At 42.1% G+C, this 14,608-nt stretch overlaps 1 protein-coding gene across 2 annotated transcripts in view; it reads left to right on the top strand.

Annotated features, from left to right (window-relative positions):
* The first annotated feature begins 10,855 nt into the window (after positions 1 to 10,855).
* Positions 10,856 to 14,608, top strand: part of slc12a5a (solute carrier family 12 member 5a) — a 226,528-nt gene continuing 222,775 nt past the window's right edge. The window contains exon 1 of one of the 2 annotated variants that reach the window (XM_037534817.1): positions 10,856 to 11,253. In XM_037534817.1, the coding sequence (XP_037390714.1) occupies positions 11,091 to 11,253 (163 nt within the window). In that variant the 5' untranslated portion in view covers positions 10,856 to 11,090. The remainder of the gene's footprint in view (positions 11,254 to 14,608) is intronic. The other variant, XM_037534818.1, reaches the window with a different exon arrangement.

The raw sequence follows: 14,608 nt of genomic DNA, 5'->3' as shown, positions 1-14,608 counted from the left end.
TTTTTTATGACCTTCCAAAACTCACATGACATTTTGTTCCCGAGTCCCTTAACTGAAGCGTCATTTAACAGCTTAAATATAAAACACACACTACTACAGAAATGCAAAGCCTGCCACCATAACATAAATGAAATACAACAGAATAAAAGTCCCCCTGATAGTCATGGCGCTAGTAATCAGCAAGGGATGGAATGTGGGGTATCCCCATGAGGATATTAACTCTAGTAAAGGTCTTCAACTCCTCCACCACTGTGCTGCACCTTGAGCTGGTAGTATTCCAGCAAGTGGTAGAAGAGATAGCAAGGATTCCTGGCTTCTTTGGAGGCACACAGACAGGAATACACTCCATGCGGGGTAGAAGACGTAGTTAATGATAGGTCTCCCACTTATCTCACCATCACTGTCCAGATAACTCAGAAGATAGTTACAGCAGACCGGCGGCTGTGCTACAGCAGCTCACCTGGGTCACTGGGTGAAGGGCAGGAAACACCCTGGACAGGTCACACACACACACACCTGACTATATAGTTTCACTTTGTAGTTCTAAGTTAAGTTAAGTGATATTTTTTTGTTGCCACAACCAGGGAAATTCCACCTCCACATTTATCCCATCCATGAAGTGAAACACCACATAGGGCTGTCAAAGTAGTGAACAGTAGTGTTCAGTAGTGAACACACACTTGCCCGGAGTGGTGGGCAGCCCTATCCAAGGCGCCCGGGTAGCAGTTGGAGTTAGGTGTCTTGCTCAAGGACACCTCAGTCATGGACTGTCGGCCCTGAGGATCGGCAACCTTCCGGTCACAGGGCCAGATCCCTAACCTCCAGCCCACGACTGCCCCAATTCTACAATTACAGACTGTAGTCCATCTCTTTCTCTGCATACTTTGACACTCTGTTCTTCAGTGGTCAGAGGTGGACTGAGTCTTCCTTAAGAGTTCTGCAGACAAACAGCATCCGCTGTGAGAGGACAGAATCGATGGACTAAAGCCAGAACTTTTTTCTGTTAAACCCTAAGTCGTGGGGATAAATAACTTCTATAAAGGCTGCATTGAATCTTGTTTATTTTGTAAATATTTTTCAGTTTTTGTGTGCTCTTTTTGGATTTTACTTTCATCACTTATAAATAGTGCACTTATTTGGTGGTGTCATAGAACTAATAATAGGTGTGGATATTAAACTACAGAACTCCTATTGTCCTGGCTTACCTAGCATTTCCCCTTGGGCACTATGACCACACACAAAAAAACCCCAGTAAGATTATATTAAAAAAATACCAGTTTACCAAGATTCATGTGTCCATAGAATGACATCAATAAAGTGCCAGTGCAAATACTCAGCAATACTGCTTGTGCTGATTTTGTCAAAATGTGGTGCTAGTGGTTCAGAGACCTATTTTACTTCATAAAAGCAATTTTCCTATAGATTAATGTTTCCTTGGTAAGATTATGCTAATAAAGGAACAGTGAGTTTGGGCCTTAGTCCAACAGTCAGAAATCCAGTTTTTCTATTCTGATATAAAACATGGTGCCAGTGCTCCAAAGCCTACATTTTGAAAATATTACTTTCTTAAAGAACCGTGTGTTCTAAATAAGATCAAATTAATGAAGGCTGAAAACTGTATTTCCTAAGCACAACCATATTACCTAAACCTCCCCCAAGCCCCTCAGTACTGCTTGAGAAAGTGGCGAGACCACAAAGTCATTCAAACGTTCAAGGTAAGAATTTAAATTTCGCTTCTTTTTAAATAACCACTTAAGTTTCTGAAATACACATTTATTTGTTGCAATCGTGTGTGAGCTCATTTCATGTGCCCACCTCTTACAGATTTACTTGCAGATGAACTTATGAGCTTGCTAGCTTAACTTTCGCAAACAACAAACTTTAACTAGCTAGCTAGTTAATTACTTAACGTTACTTTCTGTCTGAACTCTGTATCTTTCAGACAAGGAATGTCTTTCTCCTTAGCGAAGTTGTGTACATTGGTAAATATGCCGTATGATGCTTGAGGCAAAAGTATTTAGCGATAAAGATGAGCAGGTTGAGAAAGAAGGCGAAGAATTAATACAGGAGGAATTTATTTTAGGATGCCTTAGGACCTCTTGTGAGGAACAAGGTTTGTAGAAAATGTGTATTAGCATTTAGTCAGCTGGAGTAAAGGTTTCAAAGTTAAAGTGTTAAATATTTCTCAGTGCGTCTGTCTTCATAACAATGGCTGAATGTAATCAACTAATGAATTTGTGATTTTTTTTTCTTCTGTTTCTATTGAGGATGCTCATTGTCCCAGAATTATCTCTGAAGAAGAACGTGCTGCTGATGATGTGCAAGATCAGATGGCACATAATAGTCTGAAAAAGAAGGTAGGTGTCTGAAAAACAGACAGCTTATCACTGGATATATAGTGTGAGAATTGAGAATTCCATACACACACACACACACACACACACACACACACACACACACACACACATATATATATATATATATATATATATATATATATATATATATATATATACTGCTCAAAAAAATAAAGGGAACACTCAAATAACACATCCTAGATCTGAATGAATGAAATATTCTCATTGAATACTTTGTTCTGTACAAAGTTGAATGTGCTGACAACAAAATCACAAAAATCATCAATGGAAATCAAATGTATTAACCAATGGAGGCCTGGATTTGGAGTCACACACAAAATTAAAGTGGAAAAACACACGACAGGCTGATCCAACTTTGATGTAATGTCCTTAAAACAAGTCTAAATGAGGCTCAGTATTGTGTGTGGCCTCCACGTGCCTGTATGACCTCCCTACAACGCCTGGGCAGCTCCTGATGAGGTGGTGGATGGTCTCCTGAGGGTTAGGGTTAGGGTTAGTCCCAGTCCAGACCTGGACTAAAGCATCCGCCAACTCCTGAACAGTCTGTGGTGCAACGTGATGTTGGTGGATGGAGCGAGACATGATGTCCCAGATGTGCTCAATCGGATTCATGTCTGGGGAACGGGCGGGCCGGTCCATAGCTTCAATGCCTTCATCTTACAGGAACTGCTGACACGCTCCAGCCACATGAGGTCTAGCATTGTCCTGCATTAGGAGGAACCCAGGACCAACCGCACCAGCATATGGTCTCACAAGGGGTCTGAGGATCTCATCTCGGTACCTAATGGCAGTCAGGCTACCTCTGGCGAGCACATGGAGGGCTGTGCAGCCCTGCAAAGAAATGCCACCCCACACCATTACTGACCCACTGCCAAACCGGTCATGCTGAAGGATGTTGCAGGCAGCAGATCGCTCTCCACGGCGTCTCCAGACTCTGTCACGTCTGTCACATGTGCTCAGTGTGAACCTGCTTTCATCTGTGAAGATCACAGGGCGCCAGTGGCGAATCTGCCAATCCTGGTGTTCTCTGGCAAATGCCAAGCGTCCTGCATGGTGTTGGGCTGTGAGCACAACTTCCATCTGTGGACGTCGGCCTCTCATACCATCCTCATGGAGTAGGTTTCTAACCGTTTGTGCAGACACATGCACATTTGTGGCCTGCTGGAGGTCATTTTGCAGGGCTCTGGCAGTGCTCCTCCTGTTCCTCCTGCTGCTGGGTTGTTGCCCTCCTACGGCCTCCTCCACGTCTCCTGGTGTACTGGCCTGTCTCCTGGTAGCGCCTCCAGCCTCTGGACACTACGCTGACAGACACAGCAAACCAAGGCAGGGTTATAAAGAGGTAAGTGACGTGATTATATATTGTTCTTGAGTCCAATGGCAGAGGGGAAGAAACTGTTCCTGTGGCGGGAGGTTCTGGTCCGAATGGTCCGAAGCCTCCTGCCCGAGGGGAGTGGATCAAAAGACAAGATATTTAATGTTCAAACGGATAAACTTTATTGTTTTTTGCAAATATTCACTCATTTTGAATTTGATGCCTGCAACATGTTCCAAAAAAGTTAGGACAGGGGCAACAAAAGACGGGGAAAGTTGAGGAATGCTCAAAAAACACCTGTTTGGAACATTCCACAGGTGAACAGGTTTATTGGGTTTAAAAGGGAGCATCCCTGAAAGGCTCAGGTATTCACGAGCAAGGATGGGGCGAGGTTCACCACTTTGTGAACAACTGTGTGAGCAAATAGTGCAACAGTTTAAGAACAACGTTTCTTAACGTGTAATTGCAAGGAATTTAGGGATTTCATCATCTACAGTCCATAATATCATCCAAAGATTCAGAGAATCTGGAGAAATCTCTGCAGGTAAGCGGCAAGGCAGAAAACCAACGCTGAATGCCCGTGACCTTCGACCCCTCAGGCGGCACTGCATTAAAAACCCACATCATTCTGTAACGGATATTCCCACATGGGCTCAGGAACTCTTCGGAAAACCACTGTCAGTGAAGGTTAAAACTCTGCCATGCAAAGCGAAGCCAGATATCAACAACACCCAGAAACGCCGCCGGCTTCTCTGGGCCGAGCTCATCTGAGATGGACTGACGCAGAGTGGAAAAGTGTCCTGTGGTCTGACGCGTCCACATTTCACACTGTTTCTGGAAATCATGGACGTCGTGTCCTCCGGGCCAAAGAGGAAAAGGACTGTCCGGATTATCAGCGCAAAGTTCAAAAGCCAGCATCTCTGATGGTGTGGGGGGGTGTTAGTGCCCATGGCAGGGGTAACCTGCACATCTGTGAAGGCCCCATTAATGCTGAAAGGTACATACAGGTTTTGGAGCAACATCTGCTGCCATCCAAACAGCGTCTTTTTCAGGGACGTCCCTGCTTATATCTATCTATTTCTTTCTCTTTCTTTCTTTCTCTTTCTTTCTTTCTCTTTCTTTCTTTCTTTCTTTCTTTCTCTTTCTTTCTTTCTTTCTTTCTCTCTTTCTCTCTTTCTTTCTTTCTTTCTCTTTCTCTCTCTCTCTCTCTCTATATATATATATATATATTCTTTTTTTAAAGAGTGTAATAAAATGGAGAAATGTGGAGTTGAGGAGGCTTCAGGTGGAGAGGCTCACATAGGAATGCTGAAAAGGCAGACAAATACTGAGAGCTTGAAGGTCAACATACAGAAAAGGACATGAATGATGGGTCTATCGTATCTTGGAAGAAGGCAAAAGGAGGAAGTGATGAAGCAAGTAGAAAAAAGGGTAAGCCATGCCAATCTGCTGTTTGTCTAAAAGCAACTTTTAAATACTCCTGGAAAAAATTTGATTGGAGAGAGAGGAAAATTTATGTTCCATCACTCGTAGATGTAGGCCCTGTAAGGGACGGAGGACTGGACCAGAAAGGTCTAGGAGGTCCACATACATTCTGTGTCACCTTACAGTGGATGGCAAAAGTTCCTTTTGACACTAGTGATCAAGCAGTGGTGTTTGCTGAATTGGGTAGGATGGAGAATGCCTGAGAAAACAATGATAATCAACATCAGGAATGAAGAGTTCCATAAGCAGTTTCTCATGGATCTTCCTATGGTTCCATCTCATTACTGCAGGTCTTCAACCACTAAGATATATTTGGAACCTCTGTTTAAATCTATTAATCATCTTCATGCTGAATACATATGTACATGTGCAGAAAATAATTTGTGCTGTTCTGGCACAAATCCTGGAGACTTGACTTTGCATGACCTCCAGGCAATCAGGTACCCTCTATTTTACACATTCTCACCTTTCTCACTCTTTAAGGTGCACAAACATAACATAAATAATAAAGTAACGGCACACATGCTTACCTAAGGAATAAAGAAATGAAACATACACATGCTCTGTAATTCATCAAAAGCTCACGCTTCTGATTGCTCTCTTCCTGATTTCCCCTGATCTTTTTCCCCTTTCCTGTTCCTCCTTCTATCCCTCTACTTCTCCGATACAATGTGGATGGTACCATGGGTTACAAGATTTGCCATTCAGATGACTAGACACCTTATCTCTCCCCCACTCTCAGGAAGAGGAACAATGACACCACAGTGCTGCCACTGTATACATCCAGCCAGAGAGTCAAGCAGCTGAAATACAAACATCTCCAAGAACTGAAGGATGTAATGCTAAAGGACTTTTATCGTTTTTCTGATGCACGTAAATATGAGTGATGCCCTAGTCCAAACATAGGTTTGTTAAGGGTTTGCTTTGTCTCACTTGTCAGCACATCAGAAAGTCACATAAGAATTGATTCATGTTTCAACTAATATTGTGTTAACATTTTTTATTTGTGCCTAGTGATTTTTCACACATCTTTCATGTTTCTGTGTAATGTCCACATGGAAATAGTTATTTGTGACCAAGAGATATAAAATTTGATTATTAGTTAATACATGTGATGCTCTTGCATCGCTGTAAACATGATTTACATTTGTGGTGATTGCAATTTTTTAACATATTTGTATATGATTAGGGGGCAGTCGTGGGCTGGAGGTTAGGGAACTGGCCCTGTGGCCAGAAGGTTGCCGGTTCAATCCCCAGCACAGAAAGTCCATGACTGAGGTGTCCTTGAGCAAGATACCTAACCCCCAATTGCTTCCCGGGCACTGTGGATAGGGCTGCCCACCGCTCCAGGCAAGTGTGCTCACTGCCCCCTAGTGTGTGTGTGTGTGTGTGCTCACTAGTGTGCGTATGTGGTGTTTTGCTTCACGGATGGGTTAAATGCGGAGGTGAAATTTCCCCGTTTGTGGGATTAAAAAGTGTCACTTAAATATGATATTTATATGGACAGTGTTTTCATGAAATTTAATTAACATGATGGACTTTTCCTTGTACAGTGAACAATAATTTATGAAGACATTGTCTGGTTAATTTGATTGTATTAAGCATTTAAAGGCTTTTGAATGGTAATATAGGGCAGTATTTCCCTGTCCTGTTTCTGGAGAAGCACAACACAGTAAGTATTGTTCTAAATAGATCTACAAAATCATTGTAAAGTTGTGTTGCTTTCTTGGTGCAGAAAAATGGATCAACATACAGTTTAAATGGAATATTTCACAAAGCAGCATTTTGGAATTAACCAGATAATTTGGCCCAGTGATAAGAATTATTGTTCCATCAACTCTTTCACTATGGAACAGGCTTGGTTTTCAGCTTAAGTTACCTAGGTAAACTGAACAGTCCTGCTTTGTGGAAAAACACCCCAGTCCATTGTTACAGTTTATTCCCTAATAACACCATTAATATCAAAGGGTGGGAGCGCAGGACGAGAGGAGAGCTGCAGCTTGCCTTTTTAAAAGGCAAAAAGGTATTGTATATTAATATTTACAGGCCTAGTCATGCTGACGCAGTTAAAGGACATCACAGGGAAAAAGATTTTGTAGAAAAATTATTGTAGTTGACAAATTTTGTTTTATCTAAATAACAATGCATGCTAAAGCTCACGTCATGAAAGGTTGACTGATCACACATTTACCCATGTCAAATGCTAGTCTAGCGTGGCCATCATAACTCAAAGTTCATTCCATATATATCAATGTTCATTAAATATAAACTTATTTAATATTCAAAAATGGACCTTTAAACTACTGCTGTACCTTTTGAGGGAACAATTACATTATTTTTATCTTGATGAATGAAAAATGTACCTGCACAGAACCTTAATATCTAACAGTGTAATTTACCAGTTTAACAGCACAACCAGTGTTAGCTACCTAGCAAGCAAGATGGCTAATAATCCACTTTAGCCAATTGAATAGATTCAGATAATTAACAACAAAAGACAATTAAGCCATAAATCCCAATTATTAATGTGACAATTGTCAGCTATACTTTTATGCTTAAATGATAAAAATAAATAAATAAAAGCATCTAGGGTGCATTTATAACCAGGGTGCTCAAACCTTTGCATACAACTGTAGTTGTGAATAGACTGTTCTTGCTTATAAAGTCTAATCACATCCTGCATTAATATTCTCTCTTAGTTCTTCTCATGTTTGTCCTTACATATCACACTAACAAACAAGCTTAAATCTCAATGAATGTGTGCTTTCAACCAATTTTTCTGACATCTTCCCCATGGACTGCGATGGACTGGCGACCTGTCCAGGGTGTATCCTGCCTTTTGCCCGAAGACTGCTGGGATAGACTCCAGCACCCCCCGTGACCCTGACGGAGAAGCGGCTTAGAAAATGGATGGATGGATGGATCTTCCCCATGGATGTAAACACAGATGTCACTTTAGTCACTGTTCCTGTTTGTTCATTTTAGACCCAGTCAGACCTTTGGTTGGTGGGACAACTTTGAAAACACTTTGGTTGTTGCATAAGAATGGAGAGAGAATTCTCATTTGTCGAGACCTCCACTATAGTCATTGAGTGAGCTGCTTCGCCTGCTCATTTAAGGATTAGTTGTATCAGATGTGTTTGTGGAGGGATGTGCAGGACTGGGGGACTCTAAGAGGTCAGGAATCTATGAGATAGTGATATTAGCAGGGACAGGGAACATACACAACTGTGAAGCAGTGGCCACCAACCCTCCTTCTGGAGATCTTACTGCAGAGTTTAGCTCCAACTAACATGCTGCCCACTCACCTTATCATGCAGGAATCAGGGGCTGTATAAATTTAATCACAGCCATTGTCTCACCTGCTTTTTAAGGTGTGGAAATGAGATCTTAATGTATGGCCAAGGCATGGGAATGAGATCATGCCTTATTAATTTGTGATCAAAGCTTAATCATCTCATTCCCATGCCTTACTAAGTCGTGCCCATCTATTAGGATCTCGTTCCCATGCCTTACCAAGTTGTGGCCATGCATTATTTTTGTTTAAATGGGATGTCACCAGCAGGGCATCATAGATTTTCCCCTTTTCGGTTTAATATTTTAGACTAATAGTAAAACCATATTCTCTTCTTTCACTGTTTGCCATCCAGTGTCGACCAGAGGAGGAGGATGATTTTTTTTTTGTCTTGGTTCCTCTTAAGGTTTCTTCTTCTTGCTCTCAGGGAGTTTTTCCTTGCCACTGTCATCACTGGCTTGCTCATGAGGGGTTGGACCTGTATCTTTCCTGTAAAGCTGCTTTGTGGCAGTGCTTATTGTAAAAAGCACTATATAATTAAACTTTGATTTGACTTGCATTCAGAACTGCATAGCACCCAACTAAATTGTATGTCAAAATAAATCATTAGTATCATAATCATTAGTATAGTATATGTAGCATGATAAAAAATGCAGGGCAAGCCACTTAAATATACTTAAATCTTAAAAAATAAAAGGTTTTATCGACACATCTTCCATTTTCATAGTGTTCACACTTATATCTCATTGCAAAATCCTAATAACCATGCATTTGTTTCTGCTATAAGAACATTTTTATGACATAACTGAGTTCAGCTTCTGTCTGTCATAATGGAATTAGTGGATGGACACAAATGATGAAAACAAGTGGATGAATAAGTGCAAAAATATGCTAAAATGGAAAATAAATGGTAAAAATGATGCAATAAGAATAGATTTATATATTATTATGGTTATGTATGTAGGTGGAATCATTTGTAGGCCTTTTTTATATGGCTCTATTTTATAAGTGAAAATTGAATATGTATGGGGCGGCACGGTGGCGTGGTGGGTAGCACTGTCGCCTCACAGCGAGGAGGGCCTGGGTTCGATTCCCCGGCCGGGTGATCTGGGTCCTCTCTGTGTGGAGTTTGCATGTTCTCCCCGTGTCTGCGTGGGTTTCCTCCAGGTTCTCCGGTTTCCTCCCACAGTCCAAAGACATGCAGTCAGGCTGATTGGACATGCTAAATTACCCCTGGGTGTGAATGTGTGTGTGGCTGTCTGTGTCTGTCTGTCTGCCCTGCGATGGACTGGCGACCTGTCCAGGGTGTATCCTGCCTTCCGCCCGAAGACTGCTGGGATAGGCTCCAGCACCCCCCGCGACCCTAACGGAGAAGCGGCTTAGAAAATGGATGGATGGATGGATGAATATGTATGCAACTACATTTATTTCCATATATATATATATATATATGTATGTATATATATAAAATCATGGTAACATTATGACCATTTGCAATTTTATCAGCTCCACTCACCATATAGGAATTGTAGTTCTACAGTTACAGACTGTAGTCCATTTGTCCGTCTGTTTCTCTGCATACTTTGTTAGCCTCCTTTTACCCTGTTGTTCTGTTTACGACACCCAGGGACCCTCCCAGAGCAGGAACTATTGGGTGTTGGATCATTCTCAGCACTACAGTAACACAGATATGGACACAGACACAGCAGTGCTGCTGGAGTTTTTAACACCTCGGTGTCACTGCTGGACTGAGATTAGTCCACCAACCAAAAGTATCCAGCCAACAGCGTCCTGTGGGCAGCGTCCTGTGACCACTGATGAAGGACTAGAGGATGATCAACACAAACTGTGCAGCAGCAGATGGACTACTGTCTCTGACTTTACATCTACAAGATAGACAGACAAGGTAGGCGTGTCTAATAGAGAGGACAGTGTTTAAAAACTCCAGTAGCACTGCTGTGTCTGATCCACTTCTACCAGCACAACACACACTAACACACCACCACCACGTCAGTTTTACTGCAGTGCTGAGAATGATCCACCTCCCAAATACTCCCTGCTCTGGGAGGGTCCATGAGGGTCTTGATCACTGAAGAACAAGGTAAAAGGGGGCTAACAAAGTATCAGAGAAACAGATGGACTACAGTCTGTGATTACAGAACTACAAAGTGCACCTATACAGTAAGTGGAGCTGATAAAATGGACAATGAGTGGTCATAATGTTATGCCTGATTGGTGTGTGTGTGTGTGTGTGTGTGTGTGTGTGTGTGTGTGTATGTGTGTAGTCAGCGCGTTTGGGCGTCTGAAGGCGCTAGGACCCGGATGCGCACAGCTGCTCCCAGACACCGGTTGATGAGCTGCCTGCAACTCATTCAAGAGCTCATACAGCGGACAATAAGAGCGCGTCTCAGAGCCGGAGACGTGCAGGAGAGACTCAGAGAGCGTTGTCTATCCTTCTAGTCCAGCGAATGAGCATCTTCCCGTAGGTCTAGATAAGTTGTAAGCCACTGGCAGCGCGTGCACCGCTGTAGGTGGCTGCTCAACATCTGCATTGCCGGCGAAATTCCTATACCGTCGCCAACGCAGCAGCGCGGAGAGCAGCGTGGCCCTGTCAGACACCATGAGCCAGAGATTTACGGTGACCGCGTTCTCCAAGAGCGACGGCGAGCGCGGCGGGGCTGACATCCAGGGAGAGGTCAACCAGCTTTTCGAGGGAGACGAGCCCACCCCGAGCTCTTCGGACAAAGGAGGCGCCTCCAACCTCAGTGAGGACGCGCTGAAAGGTAGGATGTGGAGCAAGACACCTGTAGACAAGCAGACCCTAATAGACTCCTCCGGCCCACCCTTAGAGACCGAGCTAGCCAGTGCGTAGGGGACGTGTGACTGGAATTTTAAGCGACATATTGTCATTCAGTCATCGCCTGTGACTTCTGCGTCCAGGCTACAGGTGCACTACTGCATAAAATGTGACTCCATTCATCCCTGACCAGCACCACGCTGTGATATGACCGTCATGAAAAGCCCACGATAACATTGACCACTTGCCTAAAATCTGAAGCATAACTGCCTGTAATTGATGCTTTGTTAAACAAACAGTCTGGTCTCCTGCACTACACTGTACCAGTTAACTTGGTATCCAGCAATATTAAGACATTTTCCGCTGAGCAGCGGCATGTAAGTCATGCAGGAGGCTTGATTACATGTTAAGAGCTCTCCACACATCTTGCCTTCAGAAATATGACCTAAAAGGTGACACTGATGGACGTCCCAAACTTATTTTAACAGATAAGATACCTCAGTCAGCCTGGGCAACCTTGCTTGATGGTTTCTATATAGCACCAAAAATATGTTCTGTGAATTGTAACAGTAGCAAAACCCTTTTTGTAAGTGCTGTTTTAACAGCTGTTTAAAAAAAGAGTTTTAAAGAACCATAAATAACAGCTTTCCATCATGGAGAAAATGATCATTTAACCATGCGAAGAACCATTTATGCCTTCAAATGGTTCTGTGAGTTGTCACACATCTATATATAATCATTGCCTTTACTAAACAAAACTTAAAGAACCCCTTTTATATGGTGGAACTACATTCTGGTGTCAATCTTAGCAAAAAGATTTTATGAAGTACCAAAAAAGGTTTTGTGACGTTAAAATAGCCGAACCCCTTTTTGAAGCTATATTGGACCATTTTCTGAAAGGTTCTTTAAAGAACCATGTGTAACAGCTTTCCAACATAAAGAAGATGACCATCTAACCATGCGAAGAACCATTTAATACATTGGCTTTACAAAAGAACCCTTAAAGAGCCTGTTTTTATGGGTGGAACACAATGTGACTTGTAACAATAGCAAAACACCTTTTTGAAGTTGTATTGGACCTTCTTTAAAATGTTCTTTAAAGAACCACAAAGAACAGGTTTCATCATTGAGAAGATGACCATTTAACCATGCGAAGAATGGGGTTCTTCTGTGAGATGTCACAGTCCTGTATATAACCACTGTCTTTACTAATGAACCCTTGAAACACCGTTTTTTTAGGGTGAAAATAAATTCTAATGTCAACTTCATGAAAGTCTTCTAGTTTACTATTGAATAGGCTTAAGTAGATTCTAGCATCCACATACAGTGATGGGACCCAGCACTCGGAGCCTTCAAGCCTGGTGATTGGACCCAGCACTTTTTTTCTGGGTGGGGGTGTCTGATTCAGCAGTCATCAGCTGCACTGGTAGGTTTCTGTGCCAAAAGTGTCTGTTTATATTGTGATAAATTCCTGCTGGCCTTAGCCTGTCAGGCATTTCCTCATCTTGGAGCAGTATAGTATATCTTACGATGTGCCTAATGCCTCCTCACCGCTTCTGCTGGCTCACTTTACAAAATCACTGGCCCTGTTCTCATTCATCATCCACCAGGCTTGAAGGCTCCGAGTACGAACTATAGTGCCTCCATGTCTGCACAAATGGAGGGGACTTGTACAAGACGCGCACCTGTAGTCGCCTAGAGACCGGGTTTCCTTAGTGAAGCTCTCGTCTCCGGTTCAAGCTCCAACAACGTTTCCATGGCAACAGCTGCCATTTGTTCCCGTATTGGTGGCACGTTAGGGCTGGTGTAAGCAGGGTGATAACGATAAAGCAAAAATGGCTAGGCTCACATTAAGCATGTCACAAAATAGATGTGTAATGTCTCTTTACTATCCCAAAATTACTTACAGGATAAATTGAATCTCTCTTGTGAGTGAAAATCACAAAAGGACCATCCATTTCCATCTCAGGGATTCATAAGTAGATATCCCCCATTTCTTTGTCTGGGTGTGTAGATGCACAAGAGCATGATGAGTATTTTCTTTAGCCCATACAGCAGAATATCTCTCCCCAAAGGGTAGAAAAGGGAATTCCTTGGTTTAGGATTTGTGAGCAAAAAGGATGCACAAGACCATGGTGCTGTTTTTCACACTGTCGCTGATCTTGTTTGTATCGATCGCTGAAGATGAGATCACCATGGTCTCTTTGCAGCCACACAGGTAGAGTGAGCTGATCCTCGACTGCTGCTGCTGTTCTGACCTTGCTGCACAGCTGCATCATTGCAGCTCATTCAGAGCCTTTGCTAGACACACTGGCGTCTGATTCCTCTTGCCTTATACGCAAGATAGGATGCAGGCCTGCAAATGAGAACCACGCTGATGGAGATGAATTGTGTATAATTGTCTTGGCAATTATTACAGTTTTTCTGAGCAAATATGCATTGTATACCTGTGATAAGTGGCAGTGTTGATTTCTAAGGCCGATAGAAGCTCAGCATCCCGACTGTTGCAAGGCCAGCTAACCAGTTGCCACAGTAATTGGAAAACTGGCATAAATGTAGGTGTAGCAAGTCCAGGCGGAGGAGCTGTGATAAAGGTATGAAGAGAAAATCTCCTTATATATAAGAGCACAAAGGAGAACTAGGAGATTACTTTTGGTTTCACTGGATGTCAAATCTTTTTCATTCTGTTAAGTGTCTGACATCATCTATGAAGATGTCTATGAAGATATCAAACATATGTCATGCACCTTGATACCCAATCTTAATGCACCTTCAACAATATAGGAATATGTTTTGTTAAAGGTCAGAATCTGTATAAGTACCAGTGTAAAAAAGCAGTTAAAAAGCAGTGTAGTCATGTTATTTTAAAACGTAAAACCATATTCAGTGCTGGCTGTATAGAATGTACTGAATGAATAATGCAGTACACCTATGCAGGGGATGGTATTTATTCTTCTTTCATGTCACTCTGACAATGTGGACAAATGTATTTCATTTGAACTTTAGAGATTTGAGTCTCATAAATGCCAAATTAGATTGTATTTATTGTTTCTTAGGGATGAATTATATCAAAATATGCATTTTTCAGCACAGTATCTGCATATTTTATCACAAGGAGAGCGTTCTTAGTCATGTTTAACTGGATTTAGTGAAGTATTTGAAACATTGAATAAAACTAATTGCACTCATAGTTTATAAAAGTATTTTATAAAAGTGGCACTACATTTTTTTCTGTTCCAACTTCTCAAACCTCAGAATAACCAGATGTCATGATGCATATTGTGTATGACAGTGTAGTGAAGTATCGTGACATTACATTTGTGCCATATTGTTCACCCCTG

The sequence above is a fragment of the Pygocentrus nattereri genome, chromosome 26, assembly GCF_015220715.1.
Source record: "Pygocentrus nattereri isolate fPygNat1 chromosome 26, fPygNat1.pri, whole genome shotgun sequence".
In the NCBI taxonomy this organism is placed as follows: Eukaryota; Metazoa; Chordata; class Actinopteri; order Characiformes; family Serrasalmidae; genus Pygocentrus; species Pygocentrus nattereri.
Note: the sequence above shows the minus strand (reverse complement) of the source record. Positions and strands in the feature narration are given on the sequence as shown.